General features: G+C 38.5%; 2 protein-coding genes across 4 annotated transcripts; both read left to right on the forward strand.

Annotated features, from left to right (window-relative positions):
• On the forward strand, positions 1–7,339 carry cmklr2 (chemerin chemokine-like receptor 2). The gene is made up of 2 exons (XM_007546529.2): positions 1–1,235; positions 4,741–7,339. The coding sequence occupies exon 2, from the start codon at positions 4,776–4,778 to the stop codon at positions 5,853–5,855; it is 1,080 nt and encodes a 359-aa protein (XP_007546591.1). The 5' UTR covers positions 1–1,235; positions 4,741–4,775; the 3' UTR covers positions 5,856–7,339.
• Positions 7,340–8,665: 1,326 nt separating this feature from the next.
• LOC103134336 (NADH-ubiquinone oxidoreductase 75 kDa subunit, mitochondrial) lies at positions 8,666–21,001 on the forward strand. Of its 3 annotated transcripts, none has more exons than XM_007546532.2 (19): positions 8,666–8,791; positions 9,252–9,334; positions 10,953–11,056; positions 11,468–11,575; positions 11,667–11,743; positions 11,925–12,006; positions 16,087–16,217; positions 16,311–16,496; positions 16,575–16,709; positions 16,812–16,926; positions 17,001–17,146; positions 17,233–17,361; positions 17,437–17,566; positions 17,654–17,814; positions 17,891–18,045; positions 19,169–19,344; positions 19,426–19,560; positions 19,704–19,776; positions 20,654–21,001. In XM_007546532.2, exons 1-19 carry the CDS (start codon positions 8,775–8,777, stop codon positions 20,743–20,745), a joined length of 2,235 nt encoding a protein of 744 aa, XP_007546594.1. In that variant the 5' UTR covers positions 8,666–8,774; the 3' UTR covers positions 20,746–21,001. The 3 variants fall into 3 exon arrangements, with proteins under 3 accessions (XP_007546594.1, XP_016524156.1, XP_007546595.1); XM_016668670.1 differs by lacking the exon at positions 8,666–8,791 and adding an exon at positions 10,660–10,708 and having other exon boundaries at positions 9,317–9,334; XM_007546533.2 differs by lacking the exons at positions 8,666–8,791; positions 9,252–9,334 and adding an exon at positions 9,343–10,708.
• Positions 21,002–21,117: the final 116 nt, after the last annotated feature.

Here is a 21,117-nt window from a genome sequence, read left to right on the forward strand (position 1 = left end):
GTTGTTACAGCTGCAGGTTTTTTGGAGAGTAAAGATTGAAATTTCTTGCTGTATTTTCAAGTCTTGCCAAAGATTATGATTTTTGGGTGTGGACTTTTGAGTAAGTCATCCTGTCACATGAATATATTTGGATCTGAACCATTCCATTGTAGCTCTGGCTTTATGTTTAGGGTTGTTCTCAGAAGAGTTTCTTAATTAATTTTGGTACACCTGCCACTCTTATTCCATGTAACATAGAATTTTAGGAGCTATTAGGATTTGAGATTTTTTTTTTTTTTGCCCACTTCAACTTAAAGTTGTAAGTATGGAATAAGTGTGGAACTCATCTTTCTAAAATAAATAAATAATGTGGTTTGTGGCAGTAAATGTATAATTTAACAAGAGGCAATTACTTTTCAAATAGAATCAGACACGTTTAGAAAGCTTGAATAAAAATAATTAGATAATCATTAAATGTTTTCTTTGATGATTTGAAACATTTAGCATGACAACAAAAGGATAAATCCGTGAAGGAGCAATACATAGCACTGCATGTGAGGGCTGAGTGATTCAAAGCGGACAAAAGAATAACGACCAACATGATTTGGCTATTCTGTCACAAACCTGTTATCCCATTAGGCATTCAGAAGGAGCAAGTTGCTACAAAAAAAAAAGAAAAAAAAAAAGAAAAAGCCACCTAGCGGGAGAAATAGAGAGCAGTCAATACACAATTGACTGAGGCGCTCTGCCTAAGAGACACAAAATATGCGAAAACAATAGAAACAGATGACTTTTCAAAGCTCTCCTGGGTTCTTCCCCGAGTGGAAAAGTGTGCGTTCATTATTTACTCTGCAGATGTAGAGAGAGAAAAAATGTGTACCCAGCCTTGCTGAATGAAAGCCGCCTTCATTCCGTGCGGCTGACCAATAAACTTTTCTTCTTTGTGTGAAGTTCCCCTTGGTTTTTTTTTTTTTTTTAATACATGTTGGACGCGTCAGTCTGGGCAGGCAGAGAGGGCTGGGAAGGAGTCGCACCCTCCTCATCCCTGTCCCCCATGCGCACAGCTGCTGATTTGGGTTTGGAAGAATACTGCACATGCAGTCGGAAAGGAGTTTGTGAAACCGACAAAAACAACCCCCAGACGAGGCTCGGCTAAAGACAAAAGCTCAAAAGAGGAAAAGAAGACGGAGAGAGTCGCCGGAGATCTGATTCCAAAACAGCCAGAAAAAAAAGGGGGGGAAATCTTAACTCTTCGGGTAAGCCATTCAAAGTCTCCTCTTGAAAAATCCTAGAGAAAAGTACTCCTTTTAGTATGTCGGCAGTGTTTATGTGGCTCTGACTGCCCGGCAGAGCAGCACGTTACTGAATATTGGGTTCAGATCAGCACCTTTTCACTGAAATGCATCTGAACATGCAGAGACTCTGCCTTGCTAATGTCGTATTTTCTTTTTTCTTAATGGGATATTTTTCATCAAATGTGCATATCTGGCAGTTTATTACAATTATTCAATGTTATTTAAAATGCATTTATTCACTGATACTTCTATTGTTGTTACTTCTAATATCTAATTATATGCATGACCTCAACGTGTAACAGGGTATCTTCTTATTTCAGTAAGGTAAAATTAAGGCTTTTTAAAACTTTTGTTGATTTAAAATTTAAGTCCTACGCAAATTACATTAATTAAATAAATAATGAATGAATGAACATGCATACTCATTTAGGACCTTACAAAATAGTTATTTTCTCAGAGACATGTTTATAGGTGTGGCCAGACACATTATTTTGGGTTTGTCTTTCATTTCTTTAAAAGATTGCAAGAAACTGACTGCTCCTCTGGCAAAGATAAATGATAGACTAAAGACATGTGAATGACATCATACTTTTTTCTCCAAATAGAATACAAATATTCCTTCTGAAAGTTTTAAGATAGCCAAAATGTTTATTTCAGCTCTAGATGGGAAAATGTTTTTTTTTTTTTTAATATGGAGCATATTTTTCTTAAATGTTTGGATCACATTGATAACAAAGCCATGCTACTAGAGTAAAGGTTTGCATTTGGAAATTGAAGACATTCACCAACTTTTCTGTCTACTATTGAAAAAAAAAGCAGACAACTATTGCGTGGCTACAACTGCTTAGCATCTTGTAGCCAAGCAGTTATCTGAGAAAGTGTTTCCACTGCCATGAATCACTGTGCATCACAGATAATACTTTTCTTCAACAAAAATGCAGAAATATCAGCCAGACTGTTACTTGTTCAGATCTTGTGGCTTCATGTCTAGCAATGCTACTGGTCATGACTTCTAGCTGATTTAATAACTTCTATAGCTGATATCTGAGCTGCAAAAATTATATCATGTACACTTGAAATGTTTGTAGAGGGATAGAGGAAAAAGAGGTTGAGGTTTTAACTTGTTTGTTATCAGTATGAGTTGTCATACTCAACTTAGGCAAAATGAATCACCACATCATTTGTTACATAACTAGATAAGACTTTAGAGAAATGAGGAATTCTCAGACAGGTCTTATCAGCACTTTACCAGGGCTTCTCCAGCCTTGATGGTCATACAAACAGCTGCGTTTCAAAAAAAAAAACCTTTTAACCAAATTCATTTAGTATTTTATAAGGACAACAAAGAGTACAAACATCTGGTTATCTTCCTCCCAGATTCAGAGATATTACATTAAGTGTGGAACAAAGTGGTATTTTCAAGTTCCTCCCTGTTCTCCTCCACAAACAAGAGAAAAAAAATAAATCACATTTTTTTCTATGTGTGCCTCAACCATGTGGCATCTCACTGTCTCTCCACATTATTGAAGTAAATTGAAGTTGACAGGATGTTCTTTGACACACCCACCACCAACTTCAGCACAGGAACTAACTGGCAAGAAAAAAGGGCAGAAGACGGGAACCAGAGCAGTAAATAAAACAACAACAACAACAACAACAAAAAACATCATTTTGGGCAAATTTCTACATCCACTCATTCAAAACTATAAGTTGCCATTCTGCAGTCATCTAATAAACTTTAGCCTTGCACCCTTTACCTATTTTTTTTGTTCTGATCCTTGTTTGGCTCAATTGATTTTTTGTAAAATATGAATGATTACGATCCCCGATCGTAATCATCCCAGTGACTGTGGACTAAAAGCAGATTAAAGAAAATGACATTAACTCGTAATGCTTGAACTATGATAACATTAGTGGAGATTTTATTCCTCCTGTACAGTTTGACTTTTTAACCCTGATTCGTCTCTTTGTCTTGATTCAACACACCTACCCAGCCCCATGCTTCAACTGTTGTATGGTGACTTTTAATTTTAAATCAGTTGAGTTTGTCTATATGGCACTGATGCAAAATAACTAATCTGAAGGTATGCAGATCTGGTTTACATACAAAATACATAGGCAATTCAATCTACAGGCAGATGCAAATTTAGTTACGTCCACTCAAATGCAGACCTAGTTCTAATAACAATGCTGTCACGTTAAGCTTATTATTCCAATTAGCTGAAAAGTATCAACCTAATTAAATTATCCAGAAGGTTTTCAGTTGTCCCTCATACTGACTATGCATGGGGCGACAGTGGAAACAAAAAAGAAACCTCCAGAAGAGACCGGGTCAGTGTTGAAGAAAACATAAAGAAGTAGCAGCATTTAGACTTCATATAGGGAAGAAAGAAATACAGCTAAACATATCAGAGTGGAGTCAGTAGGAAGGATTTTCTCTTTTAATTCTCATTCTCTTGCTGCAGCATGTTTTGGTTAAGTTGAAGACTTTTAACTGAGTTCCTGTTATTAAAGAAGTACCACTGTCCATCTTTTAATGAGAAAATACATGAACTTGTATTTCTGCACGACTCTGAGACGGGATATTTTTTTTAATTTTAAAAACAAGAAGGAACTCCTAACACAAAGCTTAATATAGAATTTAAAGTACAAGTCCCAGACGAAGATAACGCCAAGGGGTTTTACTTCATTACACAGGGGCGATTTAGGACAACCAGAGTGAGTGAATGACAAAGCAAAATCTCTGGTCCAAAGACAACAGACTTGTCTTTACATTTAAAAGAAAAATAAGACATCCAAGTTTTTTATGTCTTCAAGATGTGCCTGTAGTAAATAATTGGATAAATTAAGGTTTACAGATAAATTTAATTGGAAGACAATCCCCAGCTTTCTGAAAATTGTATCCAGTCATATTTAGCAAAGGGAGTTGGTCTGACCAGTGAATCTTGTGATACTCTACAAGTAACACCATCAACATGAATGACATGCGATCTGTCAGATAAATATTATCAGTCTGGATATGATTCAAATGATCCTTACAGCATGTTTGAGCGTTTTCTTGGAAACTACTGTGACCATTAACAGAAAAGTTTCTAATAAAATAACAAAAAAATATATTGATTACATCACAAAAAGAAGGAAATGCCAGCTGGCAAGCCTGGGGTAAAAATGTTATCAGCTGTGCATGATGTCCATTTTTGCAGAGGAAATACAAACCTTTTGTGAATTTACGTTTGCCTCCAAGTGAGGGATAGTGTATGAGGAAACAAAATAAAGTCCAATAAAATTACTTATGTTTAAGTATAGCAACAAAACCCACACTCATACAAGATAACGGGTCTTGCAGCAGACGGCACCATTTTCAACCCAAAATGTCTGACCAGTACCAGAGCACGCTTTAAGATAAATATGAAGTCAAGCCATGGATGAATCTTTCTTTATGTTTTTGTTTTTTACTTTCCAGCAGATCTACTCCAGCATACAGATCTTATTCCTGAAACCATGGCCAATTCCACCGAAGATTATGAAAACTACACCTATGAATATGAGGAGTACGGTGATATGGAAGACCTTAAAGTGGATCACAGTCAGACGGAACCTATCCACATCATCTCTATAGTCATCTACATCACTTGCATCACGCTTGGCCTGATTGGAAATGGAGCCGTCATTTGGGTGACGGGGTTTAAGAGCAAGAAGACTGTCAACAGCGTGTGGTTGCTCAATCTGGCTATAGCAGACTTCGTGTTTGTGCTTTTTCTCCCTTTCTACATCGACTACATTCTGAAGGACTTCCACTGGAACTTCGGTCTGGCCATGTGTAAAATTAACTCCTTTGTTTCCGTGATGAACATGTATGCTAGTGTCCTCTTTCTCACCGTGCTCAGTGTAGACAGGTATGTCTCTCTGGTATACCTGAACTGGTGTCAAAGGTATCGCACAGTGGACAGAGCCTGGCTTGTTTGTGGCTGCATTTGGCTAACGGCTGCCCTGCTGAGCTGCCACGCGCTGGTCTTTCGAGACATTTTACACGTCAATGGTAAAGTGTTATGCTACACTAACTATCACGTAACAAACCAGCACACAACAGCTGCTACAATACACACAATATTAGTGTCCGTCCGTCTCACTGTGGGCTTTCTCTTGCCACTTAGCGCCATAAGCGTGACGGGCATACTTCTGTCAATAAAAGTGAGGCAATCCCGGGGTTTGGTTCGCATCTCGAGCTTCTCAAAAACAGTCACAGCTGTCATCCTGGCCTTCTTTTTGTGCTGGGCGCCATTCCATATTTTCGGCTTGATGGAGTTGTTTGTACACCACTCACTTACCATGCACAGTATTTTGAGAGCTGGCTTCCCGCTAGCAACCAGCTTGGGCTTTTTCAACAGCTGCATTAACCCGCTGCTGTACATGCTGCTTAGCAAGAAGGTGCGCCATATCCTCAAGGACGCGTGTCTGAACATAACCAAGAGTTCCCTGAGAGAACTGAGCCAGTCCATCTCCGCCACGGACATAGAGACTATGCACAGCGTACATCAGGACAGCGTCCCAGACGAGCCAACGGTGTCGTCGACTCTGTGAGAGAAGGCTGACTAATCACTGGTGTTCTTTCCAGCCTCAGTGTTTAGATCTTCCCATTTTGCTTCATTTTCCACAAAGCTCCGCCTGCTTCAAATGAAAATCGCTTTTAGTGGAAAAACTCAACTGAACTGCACTCAGCATGCCATTAAGTAAATCCCTTTCCACCTTTTTATCTGCACAGAAAGAGGCCAGATTTACAGCTGCAACTGTTTAAAGGATTTGGAGAGAATGGCTGCGCAATTATTCTAATTAATCATCTATTCACTGCAAGCAACTGACTGCTTTTACTTTTGTAAAAGTATCTGTATATTGACTTTTCACTAACGGGAAAATCTGGTTGTTGTTGATTTTTGTCGCAGAGGTCTCGATCAAAGGTTTCTAACATGTTTTTAAATCTTGATGCATTTCTATCTGTCTAATTATTCAGAAACGGATAACATTTATTCTACAAGGAATGACATATCAGGCAGGTTTTTAATTGTAGTTTGTGGCGAAAGATTATAGTGTCTTGAAAAAGTATTTATATAAACTTTTTTTGCATTACAACCACAAACTTCAGTTAATTGTATTGTATTTTTATGTGATAGACCAAGTGTCAACAACCTAAAACCCATTTCCCCCCCCTTATTTCCACTGAATACATTTTGTCTTGAGCCAGAAGAACCCATCTGATCATTAATTCAGCTTGCTTCATCATAGAATGCAGTCTTACATCTTTTTAGATTTGAGAATGAAAAACAAACTTTTACAAATTTAATGGCTTTCATTTTCTTGAATAGAAAGTTTTTTTAATTATGGAAAATTCAGGGGGGAAAAAAATCCTGATTTGAGACCCAAAGAGAAATAAAAAGACTACTTTTCAAATAATTATGTTTCGAAAAATCTTGCAGATTAGAACAAAGAAAATGGCTAAATCCACAGTTTTTACCCCCCTATATTTAGAAACGGTTTGGTTTTATAACATGTAAGAGATATGCAATAGACCAATTCATGTTGAAAGTGTGAACTTCTGAAATGGAAGTTGTTTTACATGCATTTATTTATTTTTTTTAACATCTTTGTTTTCATGCTCCCTGTGTGAAAGACTAATAGAGCTGTGCGTTCATGCTGAAGTGCAGTGGATCTATGTGGCCTGACCACCTCCTTGCACATTTTGTCCCCTGTAAATCCACACCCAATTTCATCTATATCATTTGTATTTCTAATCCCAATTATGTGCTATGTTGCGTAACACAAAAACATAAAATACAGCGAGTTTTGTGAAAGTAATGCAAAAAAATTGTGCAAAAATTCAAGGTATATGATTACTTTTGCAAAGCACTGTTATTCAGGTTTACTCTGACTGTTAGAATTGTATTACCTCATCTATTTAGACATCTGCTGTATGTTTAACATTATTACACAAAGGGCTAAATAAAAAAAAAAGTTTTATCCAAACATATTTAAAGTAAATCTTATATGTCTTAATAAACATGTTCTTCTGAGTTGTGTCGTGATTCATTTCAGTGTTTGTTTTGTTCCGACATAAAGAAGCATTGCTTGATGTTTTCAATCAGACTGGATTATCCTGAGGGTCTAACATGTGGCTGAAAGGCATGCATGAGTGAGAAATGGAGCCAGATGTGCATTTCATCCACATTTCCTCACCGTCTCTTAAAAATGTAGCTACTTCCTGGTTTTTTTCCCTTTGAGGTTAACCCCGTCTGGTTGCATCACTGGGGTCAATCCCTGTGTATCAACGTGTTCTCTCGGGGGTACTGGTTTATCTCTCTGGGAAAACATTGGCAGGAAGCAGACTTTAAAAAGTTGCTTTCCTGTTTTTAACTAATACGTTTCTCAGATGTCCTGGATGCCGTCGAGGAAGACATTTGAGATTAGGAAATTTCCTCGATTAAATAAATAAAATAAATAAAAGTCACCTTAATGTTTACCCCCCAAAAAGTAATTGATCCCACTTTACCTCAGAATATAAATGACCAGACAACAAAATATTCCAAAGCCATCTCTCAATTCTATGTTTTGCTTTAAACCAGAGAGAGGTTCTTTTAATCTTTTCATTCTGCTTCCAGGCTTTCTGGATGCATTTTAAAGGGTTTCTTTTAAATCAACCCAACCAATAAAAACCCACAGCAAGGAATGATCATCCAGCTTAATACTGTATTTTATTTATCTTAAAAGTTGGAGCTCAGAGTTTGTTACTGCTGGGATAGAAAGTGATATATTTCTTGAGCTTCCTGAACACCTGGCCAGTGTTGCTGAGTGATTGCCTCCAATTTATTTATCCTGAGGAATCCTTGGCAAAGAATGTGTGCCAAGCAAAAAAAAAAAATTTACTTTGAGCAGCAGAGTTAAAGTCTATTAATCTAAAAATAATATGTAACTTAATGTGAAGAAGTTTAGCAGACTTTGATGATTTTTGGTTTCAATAAGCCCCTCCTAATGAATCTTCCTCAGGAAACAAAATGTCATTAGTCAGATTCCTCTGTAAAGTCAGACATTGATGTGACAGCACAGAAATATGTTTTATTCTAACAATGCTTTAAAATATGAACCCTGGTTCTGTATTACTTCCCTTTGCTACATTTAATTCATTATACTTTGCTCTCTATGTGCCTTAATTCAAAGAAACGTACAGAAAAATACTGATTTATTAGTAATCCCTGTTTTATGGGGTGAGAGGGAAACATTTATTGAATGACACACTAAACGGTCCTGCGCATCAGAGTGTAATATATCTAATGAATTTCAAGCAGTGACCTTTATAATAAAGTTTGATAATAGAGAGACAACTTTACTCTCTAAAGCAGTCACAGGAAGCTCGCCCTCCTTTTCGGGATTATGGTACAGGCTTCAGGATTACTTAATCCGTGACGCAGCAGAATTAGAAGACAGCCCGCAATCTGCGAGGCACACGGCCCAATGAGAACACTGGCAAGGTGAGTAAAATTAGATAAACTCCATACTAAAATGGTAAACAGTAAGAATGTGGGGTTTCTTTAAATGCATAACGCTTGCGGACAGTTAGCAGTTGTGACGTTGCATGTGTGTTTGCGACGTTTTACCATTGTTTAAAACATTTTTACGCAGTTAGAATATTAAGCATTATATTTTAACTGTATTGTTCAGCCCAGTGCATTGTGGACGGGATGGACGTGTTTGTTTTTTAACGTGCCGTGGCGTGGGTTAGCTTCTTAATAACGGTCCGGTGGATGGACAACTTTAGCTAGTATTCCTCTGCGTTTGTTTTGGTAGCCACCCGGAGGCTAATTGAGGTCGCCCACTCGGCTTGGAGCGTCATATATTATGTCTCTGTCTCCCTCTCTCTCTCGCTCTTTCTCGAAGAGTAGACTTGTACTCCGTGATAAGATGCAGTATTAATTTCTGTGTCTCTTCCAGCATGCTGCGGTTGCCTGTTGTGAATCGCAGTTTTTTACCAGCAGCTATTATTAAGGGAGGTGCGGCTGCTGCAGCTCACAATGGTAACAATATGCCACTTCATCAAATGATTAATTGATCCTGCCTCGGCTGCAGTTCGTACAACATGTTGTTTTGTGTTCTTGCATAACAGCCATTTGTCTGCTCTGCTGAGGAAAGAAAATATTTGAATGCTTTGCATCACTAGTTAGTTTGCTGGACTTGATGGATTAAAGGAAGGATTATAAACGCACCAGCTACTTCTGTGCGCAAGGGTCAGTTTGACCAGTCGTGTTTCTTTCAGCTCCATGTCAATAAATTAGAATATAATCAAAAATTAAATACATTTCAGCAAATCAGTAAGTTAATACATGTACATATATTGAAAAGCTTAAAGTGTTCAGTTCTGGACTATGCTTACATCTAATTCAAGCCAAAATGTATTTGATCTCATAATGAGAATATTACATGAAACCAATATAATACATTTCTATTACAAAAGTATTACAATTTGTTGGACACAGAATGATTATTAAGACAGTTAACTTGACAGTTGTCGAGTTCACTGGCGTCTAGAGGGGATATTAGTCACGACAGATCAATACTAAAAGAGATAATTATTCACAGAATGTTGTATCTAAGCATATGAATGGAAAGTAAGGTGGAAGGAAAAATTGTGGACAATCAGTCTCTGAGTACTACTAAATCCTGCTGCAGTGTATGTGTTCAGAGTCTTTGAAATTGAAAAAGATCATCTTACATGTTATATATATTAAGACATGCAGATTGGTATGTCACTTATTGATTAAAGAATTTTTTTTTTTTTATGATTTTTAATTAGATGCAATGAAGGTGAGCCATCTTCTTTTGATGAAGAAACTACCTCCTCACAGTGATGTACCTAAGTAAATTAATGGAAAGTTTAGTGGAAGAAAATTTTAGAAAATATAGCTTCTTTACCAGTGCATTCTTGAACCCTTGTTAGTTTGCTTAGGATTTTGAATAAATTAGAATTTCAAAAAGTTGTTTTATTTTACTAATTTGATTAAAAATGGAAATTCATATATAGGAAGGTTAATATATTCCATTTTTATTTCTGTTTTAATCATGGTTCAGAGCAAGATGAGTAAGCCGCTAAAGGTCATTGTTAAAGAAGCTGGCTTTTCACAGAGCCTTTTATCCCAGCAAATTAGTGGAAAATTAGGTGGAAGGAAAAATGTGGAAATTCCTTTTCACACTTTTTTAGGTGAACATTTAAGACATTTTTTGCATCCTTTAACATTTAATTATGACATAAGCATGAAGTTATAGTTCACTGTACCCATAGATTAACTTTGTGTGAAAACAGTCCAAATGATGATCAGCATTCTTTGTTTTTCTTCTGCTTTAGTTTTGTAGTCACATACTGAAGACTGATGGAGAGTATATATCCAATTAAGGTTCGAATAAAACTGTCTCTCACATTCAGGATCTAATATTAAAGTGGTTCTGTTACTGTCTTCTTAAAAACTTTGAAAGTCAGCATCCATTCCCTGAATGGTTAGCATTCATAGCATTTCTGTATTTAAATATATATATATATATTTGTAATGGTCTTGACTAATATTTACTACTTTGGATGACTGTTTACAGCACAAATTAATGTGTAGTAAATGATTCAATGATGTATGTCTTTCCCTGAAGCTCGCACCGCGTCTACAGCAGCAGCTGCTGCTACCACTAACCTCCTGGAAGTGTTTGTGGATGGAAAGTCTGTCATGGTGGAGCCAGGAACCACTGTGTTGCAGGTAGCAGGCACACTTATTGGTGCTCCTAATAAAGATGTGCAGAAGTTAGATGTATGATCTCAAACTATAGCAAAATTCATCTTCTGAGAACATTTATTCAGTGAGGGAAAAAAATCCTGGCACAACAATTGGTACTCCTAAAAAGGCTTTTTAAAATAAATAAATAAATAAATAAATAAATAAATAAATATACTTAAAGCATTTTACTTTTTTTTTTTTTAAATTGACTTGTGTTTCTACCAACTTCCAACTAGTGATCTACGATTTGTTGTTTCCATGGGGTCTAAATGTAATCTGACAAGGACTCCATGTATTTCTTAACATGGCTTTCTTCACCATTAAATAATCTAAATTAAAGAGATTTCTGGATATCTTCTCTCTGGATGTGACGCTGGCTGTATTCTGTCACAGGCATGTGAGAAGGCAGGGATGCAGATTCCCCGTTTCTGCTACCACGAGCGCCTGTCAGTTGCTGGAAACTGTCGCATGTGTCTTGTGGAAATAGAGAAAGTTCCCAAGGTATTGTTTAGGCTACATGGATAGTCTAGCCTTTGCCTGTTTTTACACAGACAACGGCCACAGCTGCTTATATCCTGTGTTTACCTTCCAGCCTGTGGCAGCCTGTGCCATGCCTGTCATGAAAGGCTGGAATATCCTTACCGACTCTGACAAAACAAGGAAGGCGAGGTAGGATTAAATTGATTTATGAGAAAATGGCTTGATCCATGTAGAAGTTTATTGTTTGCGGGTAAACTTTGCAAAAACTTGGATCTGTGAAAATGGAGCTCTCTTTGATTAAAAAAACAAAAAACAAAACAAGATTCTCCAATGATCTGTTATAATTTTACTTTTGGTGAATTTCACACAGAGAAGGTGTGATGGAGTTCCTACTGGCTAACCACCCTCTGGATTGTCCAATTTGTGATCAAGGAGGTGAATGTGATCTCCAGGTAATTTGTCTATCTTTATTTCCGTCACACTTTTCACAGTTTCACTTAAACTTCACAACAGCACATAGAGTTGTAGATGCCTGTAGCAACAAACGAAACTCGACATTATCCATTAACATCAACCTGCAACTTCTGACCCAATGGAGGGATCAGGAAGGTGCATACAGTACTGTGAAAAAGTTATTGCCTCACAATGTTTCAGATCAAACAAATATTAATGTTGGACAAGGATAACATAAAAAGCTGTTTTCAAGTGATTTCATTAATGAAGGGCAGAAGGCAAAAGGCAACACATCAGGTTTAGATGTGTGGAAATTCAAGAGCAGATTCTAAAAGTCTTTGACCATCTACCAATCTGGAAAGGTTCATAAAAATGGATGGCTGTATAATTGCTTTGGGTTTATTTCAGATGTAATGGACACGGTGGTGGAATGAGAGAAAGGTTGGGGGAAACGCTTAAAGGGAAAGAACAAGATAAGGGTAGAGGAGAGAAACAAGAATAGATAACCTGCCGAGAGGAAGGAGGGGAAAAAAACAGAGAACCATGGAATCTCAGCGATAAACAACATATACCTATATAACAACAACATGGCATTAATTAATACATAATGTATTTACTGGCAACCACAGCTCAACAAAGTGTATCTCTAAATCCAGACATGTGTATATAAGAATGTTCAATAATGGGGGTGAGGAGCCACACACCTGCCCTCCAGGACCCAAAGCAGGCATCCAAATTCCCCTGGAGCACAGGGGAAGTCCCCCAGGAGCACCACCACAAAGAGAGCCACCACCCAGCAGCCACAGTGCAGAAAGCCCAGAGGGCTGCAGCGATGACCGCACAGTTGTAGCAAGATCTGTCTGCTACAACTGTCCCAAACGAACAGGGGAAATTTCTCGGCTTACCCCGAGGAAGTTTACGGCAGAAAGAATTAAACAGAGTTAAATTGCTTGATAGGTGGAGTAGGTAGGGATACAGATTCTGGCAGTGTGGAATGAAGTATACCTGATGTTAGAATGCTGTATTGTGAAGAACATATTGAACATACACAGATGTAATGTGGATGCTCCAAGGTGTAAATACGGAACTCAAACAGCTATCAGTACCAAATAATTCAATCCTTCTGTATTTATGTTGAACTTAATCCTTTATCTAAACGTTACCTAAATATTTTGTACAATGAAAATGAAAAATAAACTCCCTTCCCTTTGAATTAACATAAGAGTAAAGTAGACAACCGTTGTTAGTGATCAACTCAGGAAAGAGGGTTTTTGTTTAGCAAATAGTATTTTTTTCAGGATGAGAATGGCAAATATGTAGCTTCAGTGTTTATATTTACACAGACGTGATCGTCGTGTTATTAATTAAGTATGTGTTGAAATAATCACATGCTACACCACGTGGCAACAATTTATTTTTGTTGCAACTAAGATGAAGCAAAGACGCACGTCTTTCACGTTTTCATAGTACCTCGTCTACTGGATCCGCGCTCCCTGCCCCGTGCGCGCTCCCGACGCAGGGGAACGTATTCTGTCGGGGGGTTACCTATCTTGGCACGACACCGGCTTCTGTTTATGCAGGGGGGATTTCCGGTACATACTCTCGCGTGAATACTCAATCTCGCGACTTCGGCGGTCCATAGAGCGACCCTCGTGTCAGAACCTGAGTCTAGAGCTTAGGAGCGCTAAATTGCTTGTGCAAAAAAATAAAAAAAATAATATATACATTTCACGTGTGATTAGTGGGCGTGTTGCGTGCGCAGTTCGTTACTGCCGCAAAGGTAGTGCTAACCGCGATATCTAAAGGAGGATTTTGCGTGTGCTACTGTCTGCCATCATGGACCTTTTGGGGGAGCAAAGCAGCCGTAAAAGAAAAATGAAATTTGAAGCTTTGGCTTTAAAGGTGCTGGTGGAGGAGACGTGTGCTCACAGTGGAGAACTTAAGCAGAAACATCTAAGTGTTGCCAGAAGAAACGCGATTTGGGAGGCCATCTGTGAAAAGGTGAATGCTGTGAGCCGAACCAGAAGGTCTCCCGATGAAGTAAAAAGAAGATGGCAGGATTTTCGCAGGAGAACAAAAGAAAAACTTTCCCTCAATAAATCCACCTCTAGCAAATCAATCGGGGCCCCTGTAGAAGAGATCCCCCTCACTACAACTGAGCAGACGCTTCTGGAAACATTTTGTGATGAGCAAATTGTTGGAATCCAGGGATGTGACTCGCAAAAAATAGTAAACCAAGGTATGCCCATAATAACACTTAATTTAATCCACCATGAATGGATTAAATAAATCAAATGTTTTCTTTCCACCTTAATTTAAAAACTAAGTTAATTTCTTTATTCTTAGCTGGTGAATCTTTATCAGATGGCCGGAAGTCGCCGCCTTCCTCCACCGGTGTGCCTACATCAGAAAACTGCCCAGCAGAGCCCCGAAGGTGTCCTGACTGTGATGACGTTGATCTGGAGCGGATGCAGGAACGAAATCAGACGGACTCACTACAGGCCATTGCGCAGGAGATCAGAGCCGTAGCCAATGTTGCGCGCGCCTTCCGCCGTGACGCTCAGGCCATCGTGGCGCACACGAGGCAGCTGGTCAGTGCCGTGACTGGGCTCACAATGGCTGTAAATGCCCTGGCAGGAGTTGGAGGCAGTATTCCTTCACCTGCGCCGCCGTTGAATGAAGTGGTAGGAGAGCGCACGAGTGCACGCCGGGGCAACCTGCGAAAACGCAAAGCCCCAAATAAGAACATTGTTTTGAAAAAGAGAAAATAAGGACAGCCAATGCCACAATAATCAATTTCTCATCCGGATGTGTTTTTTTTTTTCTTCTTCTTTTTATTGGTTGTTCTAGGTGGCTGTTGAATTAACGTTACGTTTATTTCCAGTCATAACACAACATTTTATGTCCCGTCATGTTTTTTTTTTGTTTTTTTTGTTTTGTTTAATTGCATAAATTATTTAAATAAACCTTAAATGACTCGTAAGAAGGTTCTTTGAATCACGTTGACGGGTGTCTATGAACCCGCTGCATTCCGCGTGCGGTCTACAGTCAGTGGAGCATGCCGTGTACATTGTTCAAGATGGAGCAGACTACTCCAGTCCGTGCAGCTTTTTCTCAGTTATAGTCTGTATTCATGATTCAACAGTAAACGACTGGGTAAAGTTTCAAGGTAAAACAACCGTTGATCAAAGGGTAATCACACTCTTGCCACAAAACATGTTGATGAGCTCAAAGACTTTGATTAGACAAAAGTGGGACCTTTTGAAAGGTGTGTGTCCTTATACATTTGGTGTAATTCTCAGAGTGTTTCAGAAAGAAAGGTAATTATTATTCTAATAGTAAGGTGTGTGTGTGTGGGGAGGTGAAATTCTGCTTTGCTGCTTCAGAATCTCACCAATTTATGGTGCAGTAATGGCACCATAAATTGCCATTACTGCAGTTTATGGTGCAGTAATTGGAACCATAAATTCACAAAATGAATATTTTAGAGTGGCCTAATCAAACTCTGGACTCATATTTATTTTCAGATGCTGTAATGTAGCCTTAAACAGGCCATCCATACTCAAATGCTTCACTTTATCTGAATTGAAACAATGCTGCAAGGAGTGGACTAAAATTCCTTCAGTAATGTGAAAAATCCATGTCTAGTTATTGCAAACACTTAATAGTTATTGCTGCCAATTATGACGCAACCATTGATTAGCTGTAGGGACTAATTACTTTTTCATATATGGTCAGGTTTGTTTGCATGACTGTCTTCCTTATAAATGAAATAAAAATTACATTTTGTATTAACTAGGGTTATCTTTGTCTGATATTAAAAAGTTATTGGAAACATATTTTTGAGTGGAAATATAACAAGAAAACACAAATCTGTTTTTAAAAAAGACAACCCAACCAGTATAGACCAAATTAATAAAATGTAAAACCTTAATAACCATCTGAAGATTCTTATAATGAGCACAAGACACAAGAGGCTAATGTAGTGATCTTAAAACCTTAGCTTAATAAGTAAATCCAAGACACCCTATTAAGTTAATATTTACCCTAATAGGTTATAACAAATATTTCTTTGCTAGGACCAGTCCATGCAGTTTGGCAGCGACCGAAGCCGCTTCACAGAGGGCAAAAGAGCAGTGGAAGATAAAAATATTGGACCCCTTATAAAAACCATCATGACCCGTTGTATCCAGTGCACTCGCTGCGTGCGGTGAGTCAAACTATAAGTGAAATGGTAAACTGGGATGCGCTGTCACTTGTGGAAAAAGTAAGTACACCTACATGTTTTATGTTGCGCCTGCAGCTTTGCCAGTGAGATTGCAGGTGTGGAGGACCTCGGCACCACCGGCAGAGGCAACGACCTCCAGATTGGGACTTATGTGGAGAAGATGTTCATGTCGGAGTTATCTGGCAACATTATTGATATATGTCCAGTTGGAGCGCTGACGTCCAAGCCTTACGCTTTCACTGCTCGTCCTTGGGAGACCAGGTTTCTAGATAGTTCTCAACATGCTTGTTAACTTTTCACAAGCTCTACTCTGTTTACATTTTCTTTTTTTTTTTACAGGAAGACTGAGTCTATTGATGTTCTGGATGCTGTGGGGAGTAACATAGTGGTGAGCACTCGTGGTGGGGAAGTGATGAGGATTTTACCCCGTCTTCATGAGGATATAAATGAGGAATGGATCTCAGATAAAACCAGGTTAATTCCTCATCAAACTGGCTCTTCACATTAGAAAGAGATTAAAGTGCTCATAAAGATTTGCCTCGTTCTTTAACTGGTTCTGACTTTTATATTTAACAGGTTTGCTTATGATGGTCTAAAGAGACAGAGGCTTACTCAGCCAATGGTGAGAAACAAATCTGGGGATTTGGTCCCGACATCGTGGGAAGACGTTCTGACCCGAGCAGCTGGAGCGGTCAGTAATTGACAATTTTATGGCTTCCTCCACTTTTCAAGGACGTGAAAAATAACACGATCCTGTTTGGGCAGTTGCAAAGCGTCAAAGGAAGCGACATTGCCGGTGTTGTTGGAGGTCTGGTGGATGCAGAGGCTCTCGTTTCCCTGAAAGACTTGCTGAACCGTTTGAATAGTGATAACCTCTGCACTGAGGAAATGTTTCCGATGACTGGATCTGGGTAAGACCATGAGATGAAAACAAGCAGGGGTTCATTGTGAAAATGTGCTGATCCTGTTTTTTTTCCCAACTTTTTTTCTTTTTTAGAACTGATCTGCGTTCCAAATATCTGCTTAACACTAGCATTGCTGGCATTGAAGAGGCTGACATGCTCCTGCTTGTGGGCACCAACCCTCGCTATGAGGCTCCTCTCTTCAATGCACGCATCAGAAAAAGGCAAATAAACTGCTTACATTTGACTGTATGACTGTAGAAAGTAAATAACTTTGATTTCATATGAAATTGCCACAGCTGGCTTCACAATGAGCTGCACGTAGCTCTAGTGGGCAAGAAAGTGGACCTAAGTTACACTTATGATCATCTTGGAGAGTCTGCCAAGATCCTGAAAGAAATTTCATCAGGAACACACCCTTTCTCTCAGGTAACCCCCGGATAGCTTACAGGTACAAATGTTCCCAAACATTAGGTGTGTTGCTTCTGATTTCGTGGACTTTGGCTGCTCTTGCAGGTTTTGGCTCAAGCAAAGCGCCCCGTTGTTGTAGTTGGCAGCAGCTGCCTGCAGAGGGAGGACGGGGCTGCGATAATGGCTGCTGTGTCAACTATTGCTAGGAATGCTGGGGTCAGCAGCGGCCTGCAGGGAACCTGGAAGATTCTCAATGTGCTTCATAGGTAGCAACCTCAGAGAAGTCTAACTTAACAGTATGATTCCCTTAGTAAATCTTTGTTGTTTTGCTTGGGTCATCAGGGTTGCTAGTCAAGTGGCAGCACTTGATCTGGGATACAAGCCAGGTGTTGACTCAATCTTGAAGAATCCACCTAAAATTTTGTTCTTACTTGGGGCTGATGCCGGCTGCATCACTCGCCAAGACCTTGCAAAGGACAGCCTGATAATTTATCAAGGTAATCCTTTTTTTTTTTTTTTACTTCACACCAGTAGAGGCCGTTGTATTGAACATAGTTTTTACATTGATTTATTGACTCTTAAGAGGTTTAGTTGGATTCCAGTAGAAACAGATGCAAATATGAGTAACCAAATAAATTTGGATTCACATAGGTTTATAATGGTTTGATTGGTTTAGCAAATGTAACAGTTCTTTATGCATCACATCTGTAGTCAAGCTTTTATCATTCACTCACTTTCAGATTTATACATCCCTGTACAACACAGCCAAAGTTTGTCACATAGATCATTAAAAAATCAAACAAAAGCAAAACAGATAAAAAATAAATAAAAGTTAGGAATCTGGAATAATATGTCTCAGTGGCACTGAGTATTAAAAACCTTCCTGAATCAAAAGTTCTTAAGCTTTTTTGACCTCAGGGACTTCTTAGCAGAAATAAAATATTGTTCATGTTGTTCATAGCCATTAAGCACGTTCTCCTTTTGTCACATTATAACCACAAACTTTAATCTACTTGTTTTGTATTTGCAAAGTTACGTGCAAAGTGTTCTACAATTGTAAAGAGGAAGGAAAATGAACATCATCTTGTCTGTCCATGTACAAGAAGAGTGTCCCCACAGCATGATGCTGCCACCACTATATTTCACTGTGCGGCTGATGTGTTCAGGGTGATTCAGTTATATTTTCTCTTCATAGGGCGTTTCCATGAAAGCCGAAGTGTTGAGTTTTTGCCTTTGTAACTTGAACACCTTCCAGATTTACTCTGTTCCTACATGGTTTGTGGTAAACCATTAAAATGAGACTTCTCATGAGCTTCAAGCAATTTCTTCTTTCCACTCATCTACAAAAGCCAAAATTGTGGAGTGCACGACTATTTGTGCTGTCAACAGATTGTCCTTGCTGAGCTGTAGAGCTCTGCAGCTAATCCAGAGTTACCAGGAGCCTCTTAGAAGCTTCTCTGTTAAATGCTGTTGGACTGGAACAAAAATCTTTAAACAAACAGTGAATTTTGTACTAGCAATGTCAGAACGTTTGAGGAATACATATGCTTTTGCAATGAACTGCATATCAAGGCAGAAAGTTGAGCTTACATTGTTATGGCTTTCTGTATTGTTATCTAGGTCACCATGGTGATGTGGGTGCCCCGATAGCTGACATCATACTCCCTGGAGCTGCATACACAGAAAAATCGGCTACCTATGTGAACACAGAGGGCCGTGCCCAGCAGACCAAAGTTGCTGTGACTCCTCCCGGCATGGCAAGGGAGGACTGGAGGATCATCAGAGCCATATCTGAGGTATAGCAAAGTCCGTATAGCATAATGTTGCAAATAAAGATAATTACATTTGTATAATATATATCTTTTTCTTATTTAAAGCTTGCTGGAGTGACTCTGCCTTATGACAGTCTTGATGAAGTACGTGACAGACTGGTTGAGGTTTCCCCTAATCTGGTTCGATACGATGAACTTGAGGAGGCCAACTATTTTAAGCAGGCTAATGAACTGTCCAAGGTCAGCAGTTATCTTCTTTTGTTTGGATTTTAGTCCATCGCAGACAGGCAGCAAGTCATAGCAACTCCATCACTGTGTACTGGTGACGTTTCTTTGTTTACGTGACCCGTTTCTATTTGATGCTGATGCCTTATCTGTTTCAGGGAGTGAACCAGGCAGTGCTCACTGAAAGCTTAGTTCCCCCACAGCTTACTGTGAAGGACTTTTACATGACAGGTGGGTCGCCATTACTATGGGGAGAGAGTAGCAGTAAAACATGGCTAATCCTACATTATAAAGATTCATAAGTCATACGATGATTGTGGTTTTTTATTTCAGAGGCAAGACCAAATTATTATTATTATTAATAATACAAACATTTCATGATTGTTTAATATAAAAGCATCCTGCTCTTCTTTTTTGTAAACATTACACCCAATTGCGTACAGTGTTCAAAAAGACATATATTTGTTATAGTTTCTTCTCACATGAAATCAATCTAAATGTTCTCTGTTTAAGTCACTTAGGTTTTATTTGCTTAATTCTAGAGTAACGAGATGGAGAATTAGGATTTGTAAGCTTCTGATCAGAACATTTGGATTAACTGGACCCCAAGCGTACCTGTGATTGTAATTGAAGGCAACGCCTCAAATAACTGGTCCCATGTGTTATTTAGTCGCTAAGAATTTGAAGGACTAAGTCAGTGTTTTGGAGTTATCACAAAGCGATGATGCTATAAAGTGTTTGAGCAAGGACTCTCCTTCAAAGTTTCGGAAAATACTTTTTATTTGATTAATAACGGAGAGGATTTGAACGAATTCTCTAAGAGTTGCAGTAATGTCAAATAAAGTAGACCGAATTGCTAAACATGCTTTAGCTGTTTTTCTAAATGTATGTTTTAAAAAAAGGACAAGAATATGTTGTGTTATTAAGAATATAAACATAATCAATATTTTAAGCTGTAGTTTTGAAATATGGCTTTCAATCATCTGAGCGATTTTGGGAAAGAATAAGTATATATTTTTTCCGAAATATGTAATCTCATAGACACTTTAGAACTTTTCTTCCATGCTGTAATGGCAGTTTAAAATCTGCTTTAAATTTGTACCCACAGATCCCATAAGCAGAGCCTCCCAGACTATGGCAAAATGTGTGAAAGCTGCCACAGAGGGAGCCCAAGCTGTGGAAGAGCCAGCCATTTGCTGAAGCACAATGAATAGCCGTCAAATGATACGCACAACTTCTACACTTGCACTTTTCTAGATGGATACTTTTTTGCACATCACTGTAGATGTTCTGTAATGGAATGTCATTGTTTAACCTTTTTGTCTGCAGAGTTTATAATATCACCTCATATTTGATAGATATCCTGAAATCTATAAGGTAAAAAGAGTATATAGTTTAAGTGTATATTTTTTTTGAAAAGTGTTCAAAATAAATAAACTGAAATTGGTAGAAAGTCAAATAAATCTTTTCAAATTTATTTAAGTTTTTGCTTTTCAAAGTATACTAAAATTACACCTACTAAAGTTTTCCAGATGGAGGCTCTGTGTCTGATTGACACTGGATCTGTCATTA

Source organism: Poecilia formosa, unplaced genomic scaffold (genome assembly GCF_000485575.1).
Source record: "Poecilia formosa unplaced genomic scaffold, Poecilia_formosa-5.1.2 Scaffold16, whole genome shotgun sequence".
NCBI lineage: Eukaryota > Metazoa > Chordata > Actinopteri > Cyprinodontiformes > Poeciliidae > Poecilia > Poecilia formosa.

What these genes read in the sequence shown, in the direction of transcription:
- cmklr2 (XM_007546529.2), top strand. Translation starts at nt 4,776, where the DNA reads ATGGCCAATTCCACCGAAGATTATGAAAACTACACCTATGAATATGAG.
- LOC103134336 (XM_007546532.2), top strand. An exon ending in TGACCCGAGCAGCTGGAGCG is followed by an intron (nt 16,927 to 17,000) that starts GTCAGTAATTGA and finishes CTGTTTGGGCAG; the next exon opens with TTGCAAAGCGTCAAAGGAAG. An exon ending in CAGCCTGATAATTTATCAAG is followed by an intron (nt 18,046 to 19,168) that starts GTAATCCTTTTT and finishes ATTGTTATCTAG; the next exon opens with GTCACCATGGTGATGTGGGT.